The sequence below is a fragment of the Dysidea avara genome, chromosome 4, assembly GCF_963678975.1.
Source record: "Dysidea avara chromosome 4, odDysAvar1.4, whole genome shotgun sequence".
NCBI lineage: Eukaryota > Metazoa > Porifera > Demospongiae > Dictyoceratida > Dysideidae > Dysidea > Dysidea avara.
The window spans coordinates 35,747,606-35,770,178 of record NC_089275.1 but is presented as its reverse complement, the minus strand read 5'-3'; the positions used below and the strand labels follow the sequence as shown (position 1 = coordinate 35,770,178).

The 22,573-nt window shown below is 37.1% G+C and overlaps 1 protein-coding gene across 1 annotated transcript in view; it reads left to right on the top strand.

Annotated features, from left to right (window-relative positions):
* Positions 1 to 13,095, top strand: part of LOC136254826 (interferon-induced very large GTPase 1-like) — a 33,147-nt gene extending 20,052 nt beyond the window's left edge. Inside the window, exon 6 of the mRNA XM_066047582.1 lies at positions 7,606 to 13,095. Within this exon, the coding sequence (XP_065903654.1) occupies positions 7,606 to 12,867 (5,262 nt within the window). The 3' untranslated portion in view covers positions 12,868 to 13,095. The remainder of the gene's footprint in view (positions 1 to 7,605) is intronic.
* The last annotated feature ends 9,478 nt before the right edge of the window (positions 13,096 to 22,573 follow it).

Below are 22,573 nucleotides of genomic sequence, written 5' to 3'. Positions count from 1 at the left end.
ATCCTTTAGTACACCGCAACGAAACAAAGATTTGCGAACTCCCCTTGAATAGGCGAATAAGATGATATCCATGTTTTTATCATTACATCCTTTCTTCACAAAGAACAAAGCGTTTATAAATTTTACAGATTTTTATTTTTGAATTACGCAAATATTTTACCCATTGCAATCAATGACTTATACTGAATTTAGGCTTGAGCCATTATGCCAGGTTTTCGCAGATCCGGTCACGTATCTACAAAACAAAACGATCACACAACCACACCTCTGCCTATCATCTCAATAACAATAACTAGAATGTTACATAGTGAAAGTCACATTATGACCTTTAATTTAAAGTAACTTTTCCCCAGTAACATGATTGCATGCCACTGAAGTTTGAGTTTACTGCACCAGAATATAATTTCATAGATCTATCCATGGAAAACTTAGATTGTTTTAGAACGTTCTATTTAGAAGTGCTCAAAAAATGTGCACTCTATATTGAAGTAGCTACTACAGTTAAAAAGTAATCAAGGCACACGGTAGTGTGTCGTGCGGCCCAAGAAGCCGGCGGCCACCCGTGAGTATATTAACAGGAAGAAAGAAAACGCAATTTTCACACCTATGTAGCTCTGTGATCCCTTATCCGATTGGAACCAAATTTGCTACAGACGTGCCGGCCAGCTAGGGGAGTCTACACACCAAATTTGAAGAAATTCGCTCCAGCCATTTCCGAGATACGAGCGAACAAAATTTCGTTTTAATTTCTTCGTTTTTTTCTTCTACTTCTTCATTTCGCACACTTCGCAAAATCCGCCATAAAGCACGAATTCGTGCTCGGATTGGGCTGAAATTTGGCACACTTAAAGGGCTCATTAAGGCGGATCTCTGTACCAACTTTGGTAGGAATGCGATGAACATTCACGGAGTTATGACCGATTATTTGCGTAAAATAAGGTCGAAGGTCTGTCACGTCTACAGGGTAAACTCCTTTGAAGAATCAGTTGAAAATTGATATGTAGATGGAGCAACCATCGTAGGAGTGCCTTTTTGTGGTTTGAAAAGAATCGGGATAAAGACCATGGAGATATGACACAAAATCCGACCTGTGTCAAAATTACGCGATCGATTTTTATGAACAAAAAAACTATTAGTTTTCGTGTCTACCAGGCAAACCGCTTAGAGCAACGAGCTGAAAATCAGTGTGTAGCTGGAATAATCATCATAGAAAGTCCTTGCAGTAGTACAGAAGAATCGGATTACAAACCACTGAGTTATGATTCGAAAGACAACTACGTGTAACAAAGGCGAGATCGAGATACTCTAATAGAACAGTCACCCTAATAAAGCATTCAGCTGCATTTATAATTTACTCAATTATATTAGTTATTCTGTAGGGAATTCAGCTACAAACAAGTCACCCTGTAGTCAGATCAGCCAGAAGAAGGTACCTAATAGAGAGTTCAGCTACAAAGAAACCATAATGTAGAGAGTTCTGCTCAAACAAATTGCCCTGTAGAGAGATCAGCTTGAAGAAGTTACCTTGTAGAGGGTTCAGTTACAAAGAAACAGTCATACAAAGAGTTCAGCTGCAAACAAATCACCCAGTAGAAAGTTCCGCTATGAACAGATCACACTGTAGAGAGTTCAGTTAGAAACAAGTCATCTTGTAGAGAGTTCAGCTAGAAGAAGTTACCTTGTAGGGAGTTCAGCTACGAACAGATCACCCTGTAGAGAGTTCAGCTACAAACAAATCACCCTGTAGAGAGTTCAGCTATATACAAACAAATCACACTGTAGAGAGTTCAGTTAGAAACAAGTCATCTTGTAGAGAGATCAGCTAGAAGAAGTCACATTGTAGAGAGTTCAGCTACAAAGAAACTACCATGTAGAGAGTTCAGCTGCAAACAAATCACCCTGTAGAGAACTCAGCTACAAACAAATATTCCCTGTAGAAAGATCAGCTAGAAGAGTTACCTTGTAGGGAGTTCAGCTACGAACAGATCACCCTGTAGAGAGTTCAGCTACAAACAAATCACCATGTAGAAAGTTCAGCTGCAAAAAAATCAATCACTCTGTAGAGAGTTCAGCTAGAAGAAGTCACCTTGTAGAGAGTTCAGCTGCAAATAAATCACCTTGTAGAGAATTCAGCTACAAACAAATCACCCTGGAGAAAGATCAGCTAGAAGAAGTTACCTTGTAGAGAGTTCAGCTACAAAGAAACCACCATGTAGAGAGTTCAGCTGCAAACAAATCATCTGTAGAGAGTTCAGCTAGAAACAAGTCACCCTGTAGAGAGATCAGCTAGAAACAAGTCACCCTGTAGAGAGTTCAGCTAGAAGAAGTCACATCGGAGAGAGCTCAGCTACAAAGAAACTACCATGTAGAGAGTTCAGCTGCAAACAAACACCCTGTAGAGAACTCAGCTACAAACAAATATGCCCTGTAGAGAGATCAGCTAGAAGAAGTTACCTTGTAGGGAGTTCAGCTACGAACAGATCACCCTGTAGAGAGTTCAGCTACAAACAAATCACCCTGTAGAGAGTTCAGTTACAAAGAAACCACCATGTAGAGTTCAGCTGCAAAAAAATCAATCACTCTGTAGAGAGTTCAGCTAGAAGAAGTCACCTTGTAGAGAGTTCAGCTGCAAATAAATCACCTTGTAGAGAATTCAGCTACAAACAAATCACCCTGTAGAAAGATCAGCTAGAAGAAGTTACCTTGTAGAGAGTTCAGCTACAAAGAAACCACCAGTTCAGCTGCAAACAAATCACCTGTAGAGAGTTCAGCTAGAAACAAGTCACCCTGTACAGAGATCAGCTAGAAACAAGTCACCCTGTAGAGAGATTAGCTAGAAACAAGTCACCCTGTAGAGAGATTAGCTAGAAACAAGTCACCCTGTAGAGAGATCAGCTAGAAACAAGTCACCCTGTAGAGAGTTCAGCAAGAAGAAGTCACATTGTAGAGAGTTCAGCTACAAAGAAACTACCATGTAGAGAGTTCAGCTGCAAACAAACACCCTGTAGAGAACTCAGCTACAAACAAATCGCCTGTAGAAAGATTAGCTAGAAGAAGTTACCTTGTAGGGAGTTCAGCTACAAACAAATCACCTTGTAGAGAGTTCAGCTACAAAGAAATCATCATGTAGAGAGTTCAGCTGAAAACAAATCATCCTGTCGAGAATTCAGCTATGAAAAGATCACCCTGTAGAGAGTTCAGCTAGAAGAAGTCACCTTTTAGAGAGTTCAGCTACAAAGCAACCACCATGTAGAGAGTTCAGCTGCAAAAAAATCAATCACTCTGTAGAGAGTTCAGCTAGAAGAAGTCACCTTGTAGAGAGTTCAGCTGCAAATAAATCACCCTGTAGAGAATCCAGCTACAAACAAATCACCCTGTAGAAAGATCAGCTAGAAGCAGTTACTTTGTAGAGAGTTCAGCTACAAAGAAACCATCATGTAGAGAGTTCAGCTGAAAACAAATCATCCTGTAGAGAATTCAGCTATGAAAAGATCACCCTGTAGAGAGTTCAGCTAGAAGAAGTCACCTTTTAGAGAGTTCAGCTACAAAGCAACCACCATGTAGAGAATTCAGCTGCAAAAAAAATCAATCACTCTGTAGAGAGTTCAGCTAGAAGAAGTCACCTTGTAGAGAGTTCAGCTGCAAATAAATCACCCTGTAGAGAATCCAGCTACAAACAAATCACCCTGTAGAAAGATCAGCTAGAAGCAGTTACTTTGTAGAGAGTTCAGCTACAAAGAAACCATCATGTAGAGAGTTCAGCTGCAAACAAATCACCTGTAGAGAGTTCAGCTAGAAACAAGTCCCCCTGTAGAGAGATCAGCTAGAAACAAGTCACCCTGTAGAGAGTTCAGCTAGAAGAAGTCACATTGTAGAGAGTTCAGCTACAATGAAACTCCCATGTAGAGAGTTCAGCGGCAAACAAATCACCCTGTAGAGAACTCAGCTACAAACAAATATGCCCTGTAAAAATATCAGCTAGAAGAAGTTACCTTGTAGAGAGTTCAGCTACAAAGAAACCACCATGTAGAGAGTTCAGCTGCAAACAAATCACCTGTAGAGAGTTCAGCTAGAAACAAGTCACCCTGTAGAGAGTTCAGCTAGAAGAAGTCACATTGTAGAGAGTTCAGCTACAAAGAAACTACCATGCAGAGAGTTCAGCTGCAAACAAATCAAACTGTAGAAAGTTCAGCTATGAACAGATCACCCTGTAGAGAGATCAGCTAGAAACAAGTCACCCTGTAGAGAGTTCAGCTAGAAGAAGTTACCTTGTAGAGAGTTCAGCTACAAAGAAACCACCATGTAGAGAGTTCAGCTACAAACAAATCACCCAGTAGAAAGTTCAGCTATGAACAGATCACCCTGTTGAGAGTTCAGTTAGAAACAAGTCATCCTGTAGAGAGATCACCTGGAAGTATCACCTTGTAGCTACAAACAAGTCATCCTGTAGAGAGATCAATGCAGCTAGAAGAAGTTACCTTGTAGAGAGTTCAGCTACAAAGAAACCACCATGTAGAGAGTTCAGCTGCAAACAAATCACCCAGTAGAAAGTTCAGCTATGAACAGATCACCCTGTTGAGAGTTTAGTTAGAAACAAGTCATCCTGTAGAGAGATCACCTAGAAGTATCACCTTGTAGAGAGTTCAGCTACAAACAAATCACCTGTAGAGAGCTCAGCTACAAAGAAATCATCATGTAGAGAGTTCAGCTGCAAACAAATCATCCTGTAGAGAGTTCAGCTAGAAACAAGTCACCCTGTAAAGAGATCAGCTAGAAACAAATCACCCCGTAGAGAGATCAGCTGGACGAAGTCACCTTTTAGAGAGTTCAGCTACAAAGCAACCACCATGTAGAGAGTTCAGCTGCAAACAAATCACCCTGTAGAAAATTCAGCTATAAACAAATCTCCCTGTAGAGAGACCAGCTAAAAACAAGTCACCCTGTAGACAGATCAGCTAAAAGAAGTTACCTTGTAGAGAGTTCAGCTGCAAACAAATCACCCCGTAGAGAATTCAACTACAAACAGATAACCCTGCAGAGAGTTCAGCTAGAGTCCAGTCACCCTGTAGAGAGAATCCTGTAAAGAGTTCATCTACGTACAAGCAGATCACCCTGTAGAGAGTTCAGCTACATTTCAAGTCACCCAGTAGAGAGATCAGCTGCAAATTATCCTGTGGGGATTAATTGACATGTAATAAATATATGCAAGAGTTCATAATATAATGAACCCTTGATATTTGCATTATATATATAATTTGTACATTTACTGATAAAATCAGAATGAGTTAAAGTATTTATAAAATCTGCTTCATCTTTTTCTATTTCCTGTGGAAAAGAAACTTATATAGGTTAAAAAGCCCCAAAGCTGGCCATAGGCCGGCTTTGGGGTATACAAATACAAAAAGAAGTGAAATCTAATCAAAAACAGCCAAGCTGTAAAAAGGGAGTGCGGCCCTTGAAAAGGCTATGGTGAAAAAAGATGTGAAATCCAAGGTGGCGGCCAAGAAATGGCTGTGATGGTAGGTTAATGGTAAAAATTTTAATAACGACAATTCAGGTGAATTTTGTGCCAATTGACCAAGCGGCACTAAATTCACCTGAATTGTCGTTATTAAAATTTTTACCATTAACCTACCATCACAGCCATTTCTTGGCCGCCACCTTGGATTCACATCTTTTTTCACCATAGCCTTTTCAAGGGCCGCACTCCTTTTTTTACAGCTTGGCTGTTTTTGATTAGATAATAAATAGCAAGGCTACATAATACTTTATTATTATTATTATCATTATCAAATTTTGTTTATACACAAAAGTCAGATTCCTGTACAAGGTGATACCCTTACATACAATTCATACAGGTACAAAACAACAATTACAAATACAAAACAGCATACACGATACAATTACAAAATTAAAAACAATCACAATACTCTAGAATAAAATATAAAAATGAAGTAGGGATTCAAGCAATAAATAGTAGTGAAACCAGAGATGAATGATGGTATTACAACATACGTAGCTTGTAAGAAAATCCCTACATTGGCATGTTATAACACTTACTTTGTTTAATACCAAAGTAGGCTGTAATACCATCATTCACCCTCTTGTTTTACTACTTTTATCACTTTACTTGAATCCCTACTTCACTTTTGAATTACAGTAATAATTTTACTAGTTTGTTCAGTTTTTTGTTGTAGCATACAGCTAAACACATATGACTGTTCTATTAGGGTGACTGTTATATCAGAGTAACTCAAGTCAGCCTCTAGCCTACCAAGACTGAGGCATGGTCACTATTCCTTATTTTCACACTATTATTTATAAATACAACTAAATCAATAAGGGATGTGGTCATCATGTTCAAGTAAATAAGAGGTGTGGTCTCTATGCTTGATTGTTATAAATCAATCAAGATCATTAATGGGCATGGTCTCATATCTATCGTGAAGTAACAGGCATCTACAGGGTGTTCAGTATCTTTTACAGTAGCATAAGTGCTTTAAATAATTTTATGGCTTCTAAATAAATTATGCTGCTCAGATAAAGTGTTAAAATGGAAAATTAACACCTGAATATGGTTTCATTGCATGATGATCAAAGATTAAATGAAAGACAGGGTGCAGAGGGTATGCGCTCGTTGCAACCCCAAAAGGCACATCCCACTGGTAAGTTTGTTATTGTGGTGTAAAATGGTGGCCATACGCTGCAACTGTGGTTAGGCAGGCAGGCATGCTTCTCATAATGTTCTTCATTTGAAACACTGTACATGTGCACCAGATGGAGCATAGCTGAAAATGAAGCTCAGTGGCCTTTCACCTTTCAGTAATTGTTTGTTGGGATACGCATTTAAATGCAAAATTAACTTTATGACATGCTTTGCACCATTCTTTCCTTTGATGCAGTTTCAGTAGTCATAATTATGTAAGTAGATGGAACAATAGGTTGGATTAAAGAAAAAAGTACCGAAACAAGAGAATAGCTAAAAAGTATAGTAGGAAACAAGAGATGTTGTCTATACCTGCAGATATATATACTAGTGGACATTAATTTTAATCCCTATTCCTTGTTTCACTACTTTATTTTAACCCTAATCTAATCTTTTCTTTCTAATTTTTGGCCTTTCATTTGCCAAACTTTTTTCCTCACCATCCAGCCATCATTATCTATTTTTATTGTATGTAATATGTAATAAAGTGTGACAAAGTGCAGCGACTCACCAAGTTTTTTTTTTCTTTGCCAATAGGATATTTCCAAAGTTTTATAGAGTATCTTAATCTTTCCAACCAATGCTGGATCAGCTGGACTGTGGGCTCTGTCAACAGAGCTACACTGTATGTACATACGTAAGAATGCTTTAAAGAATGTTATTGCCACTCCTATTAATGTTACATTTACTCTGGTATGGCATGTTGGTTCTTGGGCTGCATGATGCACTATTGTGTGTCATGATAGGATGCATATGCACAAAAGCAATTGTGTGTCCCACACATTTCTGGTTAACTTGTAGCTGACTTGTATAACAGCATTGTTGTTTTTGTTATTCTTCAATATAATTATTATGTGTATGTTACGTATTGCAATTTATCTTTGATGCACTTTTTACAGAATGAACAAAGAGGTTTGCAACAGTTGCTTTTGAGCCACCACCTACCTCCTGAAATATGGTTGGAATATTTCAATCAGCAAGATGTTTATTCATCAACCAATCTCGATAAACACAGTGGTTCTGTTGTTTTCTATTCATCATTACTTCAATATGTAAACACAACTGAAGAAGAAACAGCTCTTAAAAAATTGATAGGTATTACAGAAGAAATGCTTGATAACAAGGAGTCTGCATGCTTAGACTCTTCAAGCAACTTAACACCAACTGATGCACTGCAACACTATAATTGTGTTGACCAATTTTCTGAGTACCTAGAAGTGCTTGGACTTACAAAAAAGTTTCCTAATGAATTGAAACTGAGAGATGCAATGATTCTTCGTATGGAAATGCTTAGTGGTATGAAACGCACTAGTGACTTGAAGCAATTGCCTTATTTACTATTGCAAAAGATATTTATGTGTGACAGTAGAAGCAGAGCAACTTTATTCAGTGGGAAAATCACAAATAATTCTATTCTTGGGGACCTTGAAAAGATTCACCCAATTGATAGTCTAATTGTATTGCTTCACTGCTGTGATAACTTTCTTCGTCAAGAGCTGTTTTCAAAATTGGCTATCTGCCAAATGGCTGTCCCCATGCTCCTTCCAAATCCCCATAATGGCGGTGTAATTTTTTTGGTTTGGGCATTGCGATCAATAATCAAGTCTTGGAATTCACACATCACTAAGGGAGAGCCTGTATCAAAAGAGTGTCGTATTACAGATTATAATGCCCCTGTAATATCATTCCTAAAAATCGGTGAACACCAATATTCCAAATCTGCAATAATAAACAATATATTTAGCGACTCAAAGCAGGATATTTTCTTCCATTGGAATTGTGAAGGAGGCACAGCAAAGCGTTTTTTCGTAGATGGCTTAGTTGAAATATCTTGTTTCCTTCCCCCTAAAGATGATGATAATGATGACTTTTACCCAGACATGTTGATATTCACAAATCTTCATGGGGATGCAAGGCAGAGTGCTAAACAAACAAATTTTATTAAAGAGTTAAGTTTCATGTCATTTGTTTTGCTGACAGAAGAATGTATTGATGATACAGTTATTGATTTGTTAAGCAAGCTTTCCGATTCTCCAGGTGGGGTAGTGTTAGTGTTACCTGAACTTAAAAAGAGTCAACCTCTTAGAAAAAAAGCCACAAAAGATTTGCAAAAATCTATGCGCATTTTAAAAATAAAGAAAGAAAACGATCCACAAATTAAATCAGAAATACGCCAAGCCATAAGCGATTCGTTAAATCCTTCACTAGTTAAGCAGTGCAAAGCTCTTGGAGACTGTATAGAAATTGCACGTACATATGATATTGATGTAGATGAAGATGATGAAGGATGTAGTGAAGGAAGAATCCATGCAGAGTCAGTGATAGATAAAATAAGATCAGTTGACATTACTAAAGCTAAATTTGAAATGCTCCCTTTGCAAGGTTCTGATTTATGGCATGAGTGGACTAAGCTTGACAAAGAATCATATCGCCAGCATTATCGAGAAGGAACTACTATAAAACGTTACAACAAGAATATGGAAATGCAAAAGAAAAACATAAGAAAGAAGCAAACTGATGCTTCTACACAGCCAACGCCTGTAATGAAAAGCTTTCTTGACATTTTATTGAAGGAAACTGATCCTGGAAGCAAAAGAATTTACTTTCTTTATTGGCTAAAGATGATGTTAGATGATTATTCTATGCAAAAATTGCCACACTTAAATGCTGCATATCAAAACACTAGACAACAATTATCTAAGCTATTGGAAGACAATAAGAATATACAAGAAGATTCTGACATTGTAATGAGCTTGAAGGTAGAACTGAAAAAGCAAAATGATGAACTAGTTAATGCTTCTTTTGGACTTGAACATTTGTTCCGCGAAATGGGTCAAATGTATGAAGCAAGAATGGATGGTAGTTCTTCAGGCTTTAAAGTTGACCGATCTATTAAGAAAGTAATCAATTCTTACCCACAGTTGGTAGTGGAATTAATGGAAAATGGATTTCCAATAGAATTAATGGACGGAGATACTTCCCATGTTCCTAAAACGTGGATTCTAGCAATAATTCAGAAACTTAAGAACCGTTGTGGTGAAACTAGTAAGATATTTGTCATTTCTGCATTGGGGATTCAGAGTACTGGTAAATCAACACTTCTTAACACAGTTTTTGGACTGCATTTTAGTGTGAGTGCTGGACGATGTACCAGAGGAGCGTATTTCCAACTTTTACCGTTGGATGATGCTTTACGTGAGCAAACAAAGTGTGATTTTATTTTAATAGTAGATACTGAAGGGCTTCGTGCTCCAGAATTGTTATATAAAGAAACACAAAAGCACGACAATGAACTGGCTACATTTGTGATTGGCTTGTCTGATTTAACAGTTATCAATATATTTGGACTTGTACCAGGGGAGCTCACTAGCATACTAGAAACTGTTGTTTTTGCATTAATTCGCATGAAAGAAGTTGACCTTCAACTAAGCTGTTACTTCGTTCATCAAAATGTTTCTGATTTAATGGCTAATGACAAAGGGCAATTTGGGAGGCAGCAAATTCAGGATGAGCTTGACAAAATGACAAGAGCAATTGCAACCACACAGCAAAGTAAAAGTAAATACAGAAGTTTCCAAGATGTTATTTATTTTGATAGTGACAGTGATGTTGCATTATTTCCAGGCTTGTGGAAAGGGGACCCTCCTATGGCTCCAGTAAACCCTGGCTACAGTGATGCAGCTTGCAAGTTGAAGCAAGCATTGTTTAAGCTTGTAACTAAAAAAAAGAATTATTGCACTTTTGTGGATTTTGAGTTGCGAGTAAGTAAGTTATGGGAAGCAGTTCTTCGTGAAAATTATGCTTTTAGTTTTAAAAACACTTTAGAGGTCATTGCTTATAATGAGTTAGACACAAAATATGCAAATTGGTCTTGGAAACTGAAGAAACAAAAACTGAAATGGCAAAACAAAAGTGGACATGAAATCAATGGTTGCGATTTTCAAAAAATTGACACTGTTATTGCAAGTTGTTTGAAAAAGTTAGAAAAGGAATTAAATGCTGTATACCTTACAGTTACTGCTGACATGAAGAATTTTTTTGAAAAAAGTGAAAGGTCGATTACCCTTGCCCAGTGGAGAAAAGTTACTGAAATTAGATTAAGCAGATTATTAGAGGAACACAAAATAGGAGCAAAAAAGCATTGCAATGTCCTTAAAGTTAATCGTGAAGGTAAATTTAAATTTGGAATAATACGGCAACAGTATCGTGAACAAATGCATCAATCCATCACTAAACTCATCTTAGAAACTCAGAAAGAAGAGGTGTCATCTCAAGAACTGGAAAACAGGTTTGACATACACTGGCAACAATGGTTTCAGGATTTGTCACAAAGTGAAAGACTTCAATTGTACCCCACAAATGATGAGATAGAGCTTTCCATTACTTATACACTTACTAGCATATTTCAAGCACAAGAGCCTTGGATCATCCAAAAGTTGGATTTCCTGCCATTGACTAGAAGAGGGACCAATTTAAAGCTTGATATTTTACCAGATGTGCACCTTGATTCAAACAAATGGTATAGACGTTTTAAAGCTGCAACAAGAAATATTATGAAGCAACAATCTAGACAGTACACAAATGTAACAGAAGAAGATATTCATATTGCTAAACTTAAAACAGAGGAATATTTAAACAAAAGCAAAGAAAATATTGAAAGTTCATTAAACACCCTTCTTGATTACAGTGAAGAAGCTGTATTCGATGTAATAATGGAACTGTCTGAGGCAATTGATGAGTTTAATAAAGGTAAAAATGATTTTTCATTTAAGCCAGAGTATGGGGTAGATATGGCTATTGCAGTGGCTGGATATGCATACATTAAACTTACAAATATGGTGAAGAAACTTCAAATAGAAAATGACCCCATTCAGTCTCTTACTAGATTGAAACCCGTGTTCTTTAGAACATTTGAATTACAGTGCTCGGCAGCATCAAATGATAAAACTGCAGCAGACAATCTTTGTACCTTACTTACATTGCCCATTCAAAATGCTTTAAAAGATTCTCTCAGAATTGAAATTGTTGAAGACATGAAGAAAAGCAGTCTTCATTTTGGAAAGAAAAATTATTTTAAAGTTAAAATATTGGAGTCTTTAGCACTAGATGTCATAGAAAAACTGGAGAAAGCACGAAACAACCATGATGAAAACAAAATAAAGAAGAAATACTTTGATTTATATACTGTGTTTTTGAATAACATTTCAGAAAGTTTTAAGTATTGGTCAGAGGTTTATACAAAACAACATTGTGGCACATTTAAAGAAGGTGAATCAAAGCTTACTGAGCTAGCCAGATTGCATCTTAACACAATCATTCACAATATTACAGAAATAATAAATGACCTAGAGACATTATATGATGCCGAATTAGAGGAATCACTTCAGGAAACTGATAGCAATGTGGAATCAATGTCTGTTGATTGTGAAAATGACGATGAAGTTGACAACCATGACCCCACAGCATCTATTGATATTAACGCATGGCTTGAAAGCTTTCAGGATAGGATACAGAAAGTTATTACTGTTGACATGGAAGAGATGCAGCAAATGGTTGGAGTTGCAGCATTGCAAGATGTAAAACTTTTTACCAAGCAATTCATCAGAAATCTATCAAGAGAAAAGAAAAGTATCATGGAGGCATTTCAAGATTTGGAGTCTGACATTGCTAAGGTAACAGAATGGGATCAACCTCCTCATTTGGTATTGTATGACACTCTCATCGGTTGTAAAGACCAGTGTCCATTTTGTAAAGAGCAATGTGAATACACTGATGGTAATCATGAAGGAAAGTGTCACTTCTCAGAAATCCATCGTCCTCAGTGTCTCGGTAGATATATATGGTTGTACAATTGGAAAATGGTATTAGATACTTGTACTGCATCAATTGAAAGCAAGGATACATTTCAAAATTCTGACACAGAATATAAGCCACATCCATTTAAAGAATTCCAGAAAATTTATCCAACTTGGGTGATATCTAACGAAAGCCCTAAGGCTGGGCCAAAATACTGGCAATGGTTTTGTGCAACATTCAACACACAAATAATTGACTGGATAGGATGCATTCCAACTTCTGTGCAAGACTTGGGCTGGCATGACATAACAGGCAAAGATGCTATAGACAGTTTATATGAAGCATACAGAATAAAGGTAGACTAATTTTTCACACACATAATACAAGTATGTAATTTTTTAACTGTGTTAGTCTGTGTTTGTAGATTTAGTTTTTTGTTAATTGCATATATGGGTTTTTTCCTGGTGTGTCCATCCATCCACTGGGTTTTCCCCTGGCATTGAGCCTAAATACATTATGATACTGTACATTTTATTGTATTTATGCATACAGTGTGTATTTGTGCATATTTTAATAAAATTTCTTTACAAGTAGATGACAGAGCAATTTATATAACTTGTTTAGTTCTGTTTTGCATCATGGATTAAAAAGGATTACATTCAAGTACATACTTGCTTACACAGTAGAATATCATGTAAATGTGATTTGTAGGGACCCGCCGATTATGCTCATAATTTTACCTATTATGCTATGCTGCACTGCTCAAAACTTTACCTATTATGCTTAAACATATGCTCAATACTTACCCATTATGCTCAAATTATGCCCATTTATTTATGCTTCAGTTCCCATGCTCTAGTAATAATTTCAAATTTATGGATAAATAATAAGTGGCTGAAGCACAAACTTACTTGTCAAAATGTATATCACAGAAAAGATCGATATAGTCTAATAGAACAGTCAGTTATATGATTGTTCTATTAGAGTTACTGACTGTTCTATTAGAGTATATCGATCTTTTTGTGATAGCTATTTTGATAAGCAAGAATTCATACTATTACACAAATATTCTACCTATTATGCTAGCATTATGCTCAATGCTTTCAGACACCTATTATGCTCATAATTATGCTAGCATAATCGGCGGGTCCCTAGTGATTTGCTACAAATGTTATTTGCACAGCATAATATGCAGTATAGACCAAGTTTGGTCTCTTACCCTAAAAGTATATTTCTTCATGAAAATACAATCTAATCAAAAACAGCCAAGCTGTAAAGAAAGGTGCGGTCCCTAAAAGGTCATGATGAAAAAAGATGTGAAATCCAAGGTGGCAGCCAAGAAATGGCTGTGATGGTAGGTGAATGGTATAAATTTTAATAACAACATTCATGTGAATTGGTGTTTCGGCACCAAATTCACCTGAATTGTTATTATTAAAATTTTTACCAGTAACCTACCATCACAGCCATTTCTTGGCCGCCACCTTGGATTTCACATCTTTTTTCATCACGGCCTTTTAGGGGCCGCACCTTTTTTTACAGCTTGGTTGTTTTTGATTAGATATCATTTCTTTTTGTATTTGTATACCCCAAAGCCGGCCATAGGCCAGATTTGGGGCTTTTTTAAACCTATCCTTTTTCTTTACCAAAGGAAGAATAAAAATACAAAGCAGATTTTTAATACTTCAACTGTTTTTGATTTTATCAGTAATTATACAAATTATATACATATACTTATTACATGTCCATTATTCCCTACTGGATAACTTGTTCGCAGTTTATCTATCTACTAACGGACTTGAAATGTAGCTGAACTCTCTACAGGGTGATTTGCTTGTATATAGCTGAACTCTACACAGGATTCTCTCTAGAGGGTGAATTATTTCTAGCTGATCTCTTTATAGGGTGATTTGTTTGTAGCTGAACTCTCTACAGGGTGATTTGTTTCTGCTGATCTCTCTACAGTGTGATTTGTTTGTAGTTGAACTCTCTACAGGATGATTTGCTTGTAGCTGAACTCTCTACAGGATGGTTTCTTTGTAACTGGTCTCTACAAGGTGACTTGTTTCTAGCTGATCTCGCTAGAAGAAGTTACCTTGTAGGGAGTTCAGCTATGAACAGATCACCCTGTAGAGAGTTCAGCTACAAACAAATGACCCTGTAGAGAGTTCAGTTACAAAGAAACCACCATGTAGAGAGTTCAGCTGCAAAAAATCTATCACTCTGTAGAGAGTTCAGCTAGAAGAAGTCACCTTGTAGAGAGTTCAGCTGCAAATAAATCACCCTGTAGAGAATTCAGCTACAAACAAATCACCCTGTAGAAAGATCAGCTAGAAGAAGTTACCTTGTAGAGAGTTCAGCTACAAAGAAACCACCATGCAGAGAGTTCAGCTGCAAACAAATCACCTGTAGAGAGTTCAGCAAGAAACAAGTCACCCTGTAGAGAGATCAGCTAGAAACAAGTCACCCTGTATAGAGTTCAGCTAGAAGAAGTCACATTGTAGAGAGTTCAGCTACAATGAAACTCCCAAGTAGAGAGTTCAGCTGCAAACAAATCACCCTGTAAAGAACTCAGCTACAAACAAATATGCCCTGTAGAAAGATCAGCTAGAAGAAGTTACCTTGTAGAGAGTTCAGCTACAACGAAACCACCATGTAAAGAGTTCAGCTACAAACAAATCACCTGTAGAGAGTTCAGCTAGAAACAAGTCACCCTGTAGAGAGATCAGCTAGAAACAAGTCACCTTGTAGAGAGTTCAGCTAGAAGAAGTCACATTGTAGAGAGTTCAGCTACAAAGAAACTACCATGTAGAGAGTTTAGCTGCAAACAAATCACCCTGTAGAAAGTTCAGCTATAAACAGATCACCCTGTAGAGAGATCAGCTAGAAACAAGTCACCCTGTAGAGAGTTCAGCTAGAAGAAATTACCTTGTAGAGAGTTCAACTACAAAGAAACCACCATGTAGAGAGTTCAGCTGAAAACAAATCACCCAGTTGAAAGTTCAGCTATGAACAGATCATCCTGTTGAGAGTTCAATTAGAAACAAGTCATCCTGTAGAGAGATCACCTAGAAGTATCACCTTGTAGAGAGTTCAGCTACAAACAAATCACCTGTAGAGAGTTCAGCTACAAACAAATCACCCTGTAGAGAGATCAGCTAGAAGAAATCACCTTGTAGAGAGTTCAGCTATAAAGAAACCACCATGTAGAGAATTCAGCTGCAAACAAACACCCTGTAGAGAATTCAGCTACAAACAAATCGCCCTGTAGAAAGATCAGCTAGAAGAAGTTACCTTGTAGGGATTTCAGCTACAAACAAATCACCCTGTAGAGAGTTCAACTGCAAACAAATCATCCTGTAGAGAGTTCAGCTATGAAAAGATCACGCTGTAGAGAGTTCAGCTACAAAGCAACCACCATGTAGAGAGTTCAGCTGCGAACACATCACCCTGTAGAGAATTCAGCTACAAACAAATCGCCCTGTAGAGAGACCAGCTAGAAACAAGTCACCCTGTAGACAGATCAGCTAGAAGAAGTTACCTTGTAGAGAGTTCAGCTGCAAACAAATCACCCTGTAGAGAATTCAACTACAAACAGATAACCCTGCAGAGAGTTCAGCTAGAGTCAAGTCACCCTGTAGAGAGAATCCTGTAAAGAGTTCATCTACGTACAAGCAGATCACCCTGTAGAGAGTTCAGCTACATTTCAAGTCACCCAGTAGAGAGGTCAGCTACAAATTATCCTGTGGGGATTAATTGACATGTAATAAATATATGCTCTCTTTTTATATTATGAACTCTTGATATATGCATTATATATATAATTTGTGTACATTTACTGATAAAATCAGAGTGAGTTAAAGTATTTATAAAATCTGCTTCATCTTTTTCTTTTTCCTGTGGTAAAGAAAAATATATAGGTTAAAAAGCCCCAAAGCTGGCCATAGGCCGGCTTTAGGGTATGCACTGTAAATTCAAATGGGTACAAATGACCCAAATTTTTGGCTTGTTTTACCTGCAATTCAAATGACTGATTTTTTGGTAGTAATGACCCAAGGATGTACTTGGTTATTTTAAATTTGTAAGATATATTTATATTACCCAGATGCCCTAAAGTCTCTTCAACCTCTAGCCAAGTGTTTGAAATAACCTTACCATCATGGTTATTTTAACCATCTGTGGTAAAATTAACTCACGTCACAAAATATTTGTTTATTTGTTTACATTAATTAACAAGTTAGTCATCATTAGTAATAACATACTGTACATTAATCTATGTGTGACACATATTCGCAATAGTTGTTACATACTGCATCTGAATACTTTAAACATACCTGATCTTATAGAAGTTTCAAATTGTATATAAAACCTATGTTCTCTATGTTCACTTGATGTAACACAAATGTTATAATGGCTAGTGTACTGTAAATTTAACCATGTAGGTGGTCATCTAATCTGTGCCATAGTAGACTTGACCATACACACTGAAATTACCCAAATATGTTATTTCAACATCCTAAGTGAACAGTTATATTGACCTACCCTAGTTATTTTGACCAATTTAATCCAAAAGCCTACCCTAGTTATAACCACTTTTAAATGGTCATTTTAATAAAAAAAATTGTAGGTTAAATTTACCCATGGAGGTTGAATTGATCCATTTGAATTTACTGTGTACAAATACAAAAAGAAGTGAAATCTAATCAAAAACAGCCAAGCTGTAAAAAAAGGAGTGCGGCCCTTGAAAAAGCTATGGTGAAAAAAGATGTGAAATCCAAGGTGGCTGCCAAGAAATGGCTGTGATGGTAGGTTAATGGTAAAAATTTTAATAACGACAATTCAGGTGAATTTTGTGCCAATTGACCAAGCGGCACCAAATTCACCTGAAGTGTTGTTATTAAAATTTTTACCATTAACCTACCATCACAGCCATTTCTTGGCCGCCACCTTGGATTTCACATCTTTTTTCACCATAGCCTTTTCAAGGGCCGCACTCCTTTTTTTACAGCTTGGCTGTTTTTGATTAGATAAGGTTATGAGTGAACAAAGTTTGAAAAAGTAGGCAAAAATCATGTGCTCACATGCCCTATTTTTGCAGGCCCAGTCACAATTATCGGAGCTCACATAATTTATATTTGTTTCACATATCAGAAGATTATCTGACCACTGGCTAAAATTCTAAAGCCATTAAAAATTTGATAAAATTCCCATGTTCCTAACCGGCATCCATGCAAACTTTCGGCATGTAAACTTGTGTAACACAAGAGATATAAATTATTTTGTAAAAATGCACACAAAATGTTTGATAGTTCAACACACAATGGTCATTTAACAGTTTTACAGCAACTAACAGTGAAACCAGTTCCCTGCCAATGCTAAATCCTTTTGCTTTATTCTTGATATCATGGATGCTTTTATAGATAGCGCTATATCGTGTGGTGAAAGGCTTGCTCAAAGTCCAATGTAGCACACTATGCATCTTATTAATTTACTATGTGGTAGTACATTATTCTAGACTATATTTTCACTGACCTCTGCTTTCAGTACATCTGCTATATCCACTTAAATAACGAGTTAGGCTCAACAGTTCAACCATCAAGTTTGACAGTAGCTGCGCTGTGTTTTACTTTGATATTTTCAGTGAATGCTGGCCTTATTATTATGCCTTGGCTTGTTTCCTTTATTGTTTGGTGATCAACATTGAAGCAGAAACAGATATTAGACTGCCACAAACTTTAAAGTGACAGACACCAAGTACCATTGAAGGCACAAGGTTCCAAATCCATAATAATGAAAATACATTAACTGTCAATTTTCTTTTTCATGAAACGTGATTAGTAGAAGTATGTAGCCTTTAAGGCACTCTAATTGGGTCAGTCATAACAAAGATATTCATTTAGAAATGCAAACATGGATCAAAACTCTGCGTGTTAACCATCATCTTGGAGGGAGGGGGGGAGGTTGATACAAATTGCTAAAATGTGATGGATTTGTGAAAGGAGTCTCCCATACACATCGAATTTATGAACTTCGGCAATTCATAACTACAGATTGGCACTTGGACAGCACTGAGCACCACCATAGGTTGATGGATGAAAAAAATTCAGGTTTTTGTTTGTCTTGAACACTAAGCTATGGACTTCCAAGATCATATATAATCAGATGTGTGTGAAAGACACCTTTTTGCAAACCCGGTCACAAATATTGTCAATCATGCCACTATTTTATACCATGGAATTTTGCCATTTCCCATTCAATAATTGAAATGTGCATTCTGGTAATTGGGTCAATCCAATAATTGACTGCTTATGCTACAAGGATGAAAGACGCAGAAAAGAATCCCAGACCCAGTGGTGACTTGCTAAGCAACATGCAATTCTAGGCATACGCCAAGGGAGTCACAACAGCTGGGATCCGAGATCTTGCCTGCATTCAACCACTACTTAACTTGAGTAGGAAATTTCAGTGTTGGAAACTCTAATAAAGGCACACATTTGTATTCCTAGAGTCATCAGTACTAGTGTTCTTGATCACAATAATTGTAGAGCTGTGTTTTCAAGACAACTATTCAGTACACACTCTTTCCATGCACTAAAATTATCTCCAATCTATGGCATGACAGTTGCAATGATCACATGATCTGCTGCTAAAAACATTATTCTAATAAAAGCACATGCATTCTTATTCTAAACACTGTTATCATAATTATACTGATTTATCTCCTATAGCATAAGAAAGCAAGGAAAGGGACATAAAACATATAATGAAACATAAGTGAAAGCATGATGAAATGGTAGAATACGGATACCTACAGGTACAGTTATGTAATATTAGGTAGGCATCATGTGATTAGTAAGGATAGTCATGTGAATTCTTTGTTTTTAACTGCTTGGCGTAAAATCTTCCCTTTATAGTATACTTCCCTGTAAAGTTACTTTCACATTGCATTTTATGTCAATGACAGTGGCGTAAAAGCTTGTCATTAAGTACTTAATGACAAGCTTGGCATAAAATCTTGTCTTTAGGGTTAAAGAAATGATTGGCATAAAATCTTGTCTTTAGGCATAAAGACAATTTTTGTCAATGTCTGCACAACCTATTTTTTCCGGATAATGTTGCGCGTGTAACACCGGATACTAACTTCGTCAAGACTCAGAGTCCATCTCCGAGTCCATAGACAGAGACTTAGTCCACAGGGCCTCAATGTCGTGTTCTCAGCCAGGTTGACAGCAGAAAGGAAGGGCGAAATGGTTTTAGGGGAAAGGTGGTTTTTCACAGCCTGCCTCAACCATAGATTATCAGTGTTGGGAGTATAACACGCGTTACCTATATATTATTACTTTTGTGGTAACTAAGTAATATAACGAAATACGCTATAAAACAGGTAATATAACTCTAGTTACTTTACTTACAAATGTAACGCGTTACCTAAGTAATATAGTTACTGTAACGAGTTTAATATTACATAATATTATTACTACAAATAACAAAGTTACTAATCTCGTTGGTTATCCTCTGAGTAACGTATAGCCACAACGAAGTAACGAAGCCTACTGAATGAAGCTTATTCACCAGCTTCTTACTTAAAACCAAAATTTGCACATTGTCCAACAACGCAATCATGTCACGTGATAAAGTGGTAGTTTCACACGTGACAGCTTAAGGCTGTGGACACAAAGTAATATAATCTGTAATAATATTATAGTTACTTTATTTTATGAGTAATATGTAACTGTAACTAAATAGTTCAGTTGCAAGTAATATGTAATATGTAACTAGTTACTTTTACAAAGTAACTTGCCCAACACTGTAGATTATAGAGAGAATCGATGCTTCAACTGATTTGTCAATGGCGTCTCGCATTTTAAGGCACAGCACAGAGCTACCCAGCAGTATCTGATTCAGCGAAACTGATTAACATGTGAGTATGAAGCAGCTTGTGTGTTCGCTAAATAAATGGACTGAAGATAATGTACTATCTTGTCTCATTAATGATGCCGGGGGTTCACTGAATATGGATCATTCAGTATGAATTCTGGCATTAGATAACTGAACCATAGGCTTTTTAGTATCTATAACTGAACAAGGGATAGTCACTGCCTAACAGTATGGACCTGTAAAACCCTCTGTCACCGGGATCAAGATGTTTGGTTAAGGCCAGGAAAACTTGATTAATTGTTTCTCATCCCTCCCTGCATCTCTTTTTATCCCACTGCATCTAATTTCATTATTACTGTTATAAATCATGTGCATATTGGAATGAACATTGTAAATATGTTTCAGTTAAGGCTTCTAGATCATTAAATTTCCTTCGTCACCGTCTCTACAACTCTTCAATATCAATTAAGTCCATTGCTTACAAGTGTATTGTCCGCCCTGCCCTGGAATATGCCTGTCCAGTGTGACATCTTTACTCCAATACTAATGTCAATCTTTTGGAATCCATACAACGTAGGGCTGCCCGTTGGGCTTCCAATTGTAAGTGGAATCCATTATCATATTGCTGGAGTAAATCTTCTGATGACTGTATGGAAGAGTTAAACTGGCCTACCATCAAACAGCATCACAAGTATTTCTCCATTTACCATGTACATGATAGTCTGCACCACAGAAGCTCTTTACCTTTTCACTATCATTTTCAGTTACCCGAAACCACAACTAGATCTCATCCTTTATCGATCTGGCCAATTGTATCTACTATTAATTCATATCGCTTCTCTTTTTTTGTAAACAGCCCTTTTCTTTGGAACACCAAAAACGCATTCCATCCTACAGATTAAGAAGTCAAATCTATTCCGTGCTGCCCTTCGCCGATTTCTATTCTAATAACTTTCTCTTTTGTGTCCTGTTGTGTATTGCTCTGTTATTAGCTATCTGCCTTGTCTTAGCTATTGTATTCGTGTGCATTTAATGTTACTGTATGTATGCTTAATTGTGGGGAGTACGTTTGCAGGCTTGTCCTTCTGTACGACAGTGGCGTAGCCAGACTTTTCGCCATGCCTGGGCAATGGGTGGGCAAGCCATTTCCTATGTAACACACGTACACATGCCCATCTTCATATGGACATCAATATAACATTTTTAAAATGCATTATGTATCATCCTACACTGCTGTATGCAAGATGACTAACAACCTAATAGAAGCGAACGCCTAGCTAACTATTGGCCTTCTAACATATTACATACATCTAGCTACATGTGTCTTAATACCAGACTACAAAGGTTCTTGAATTAAAGCACGAGGCGCTCTATCACGTGATGACTATGCTCTGCCACTAGTTGTTAGCCTAGAAAAGTGGAAACAAAAAGAAAAGAATTGCTGACTGAACAAGTACTCCATACCGTTTGAACTGAGCAGTATCCACACGGATACATGGGTGCTAATTTCACAAATACCTCTAGACTGCTTTGCCTCTCGAGTTTTGACCACACCAATAGCTTCCGTGATCACTTAATCCAAATGTAAACCGTCCAGCCTACTATTGTGAAACCAATTCTTTGTCCTTCACTCCTTGCCACAATGCTGCGCGGGTTTTTGTAATCACGTGATCTTGCTTCTATTTATTTCCTCTATTTGTGCACAATCAAGTTACTCGTAGGGAAAATCCCTTGGATACCCCATCTCTGTTTAGCCAAAAAGAAGGAAACCATTGGCGAAAATGGCACGGTGAGTGTTGTATAAGTTGTGCTATACTTATTCTTGTACAGTGACTAGTTAAGTAACTTTAGCAAAATCTCGAGCTATCCAGCCCACGTCTTTATAATTACTCTAGGAGCTGATGGTGGGGCAAAGAAGTCTGATTCCCGGGCAATGCCCTGGCTTGCCCGGGTTTGGCTACGCCACTGCTGTACGACCCTGTCATTTTGACAAAATTGATACTAATACTAATACATATGTATTTTGATGCTAAGAAGGCTGGCTATCATTTTATAGCACAGCAAATGTTATACTTGCACCTCAGATAGGGAGTTTGTAAAAGACGGAATAAGGAATAGCGGAATAACGGAATAACTCGCATCACAACGAACGGGCATTTATATGGCTTATGCAATGTTAGGGTGATTGTACTG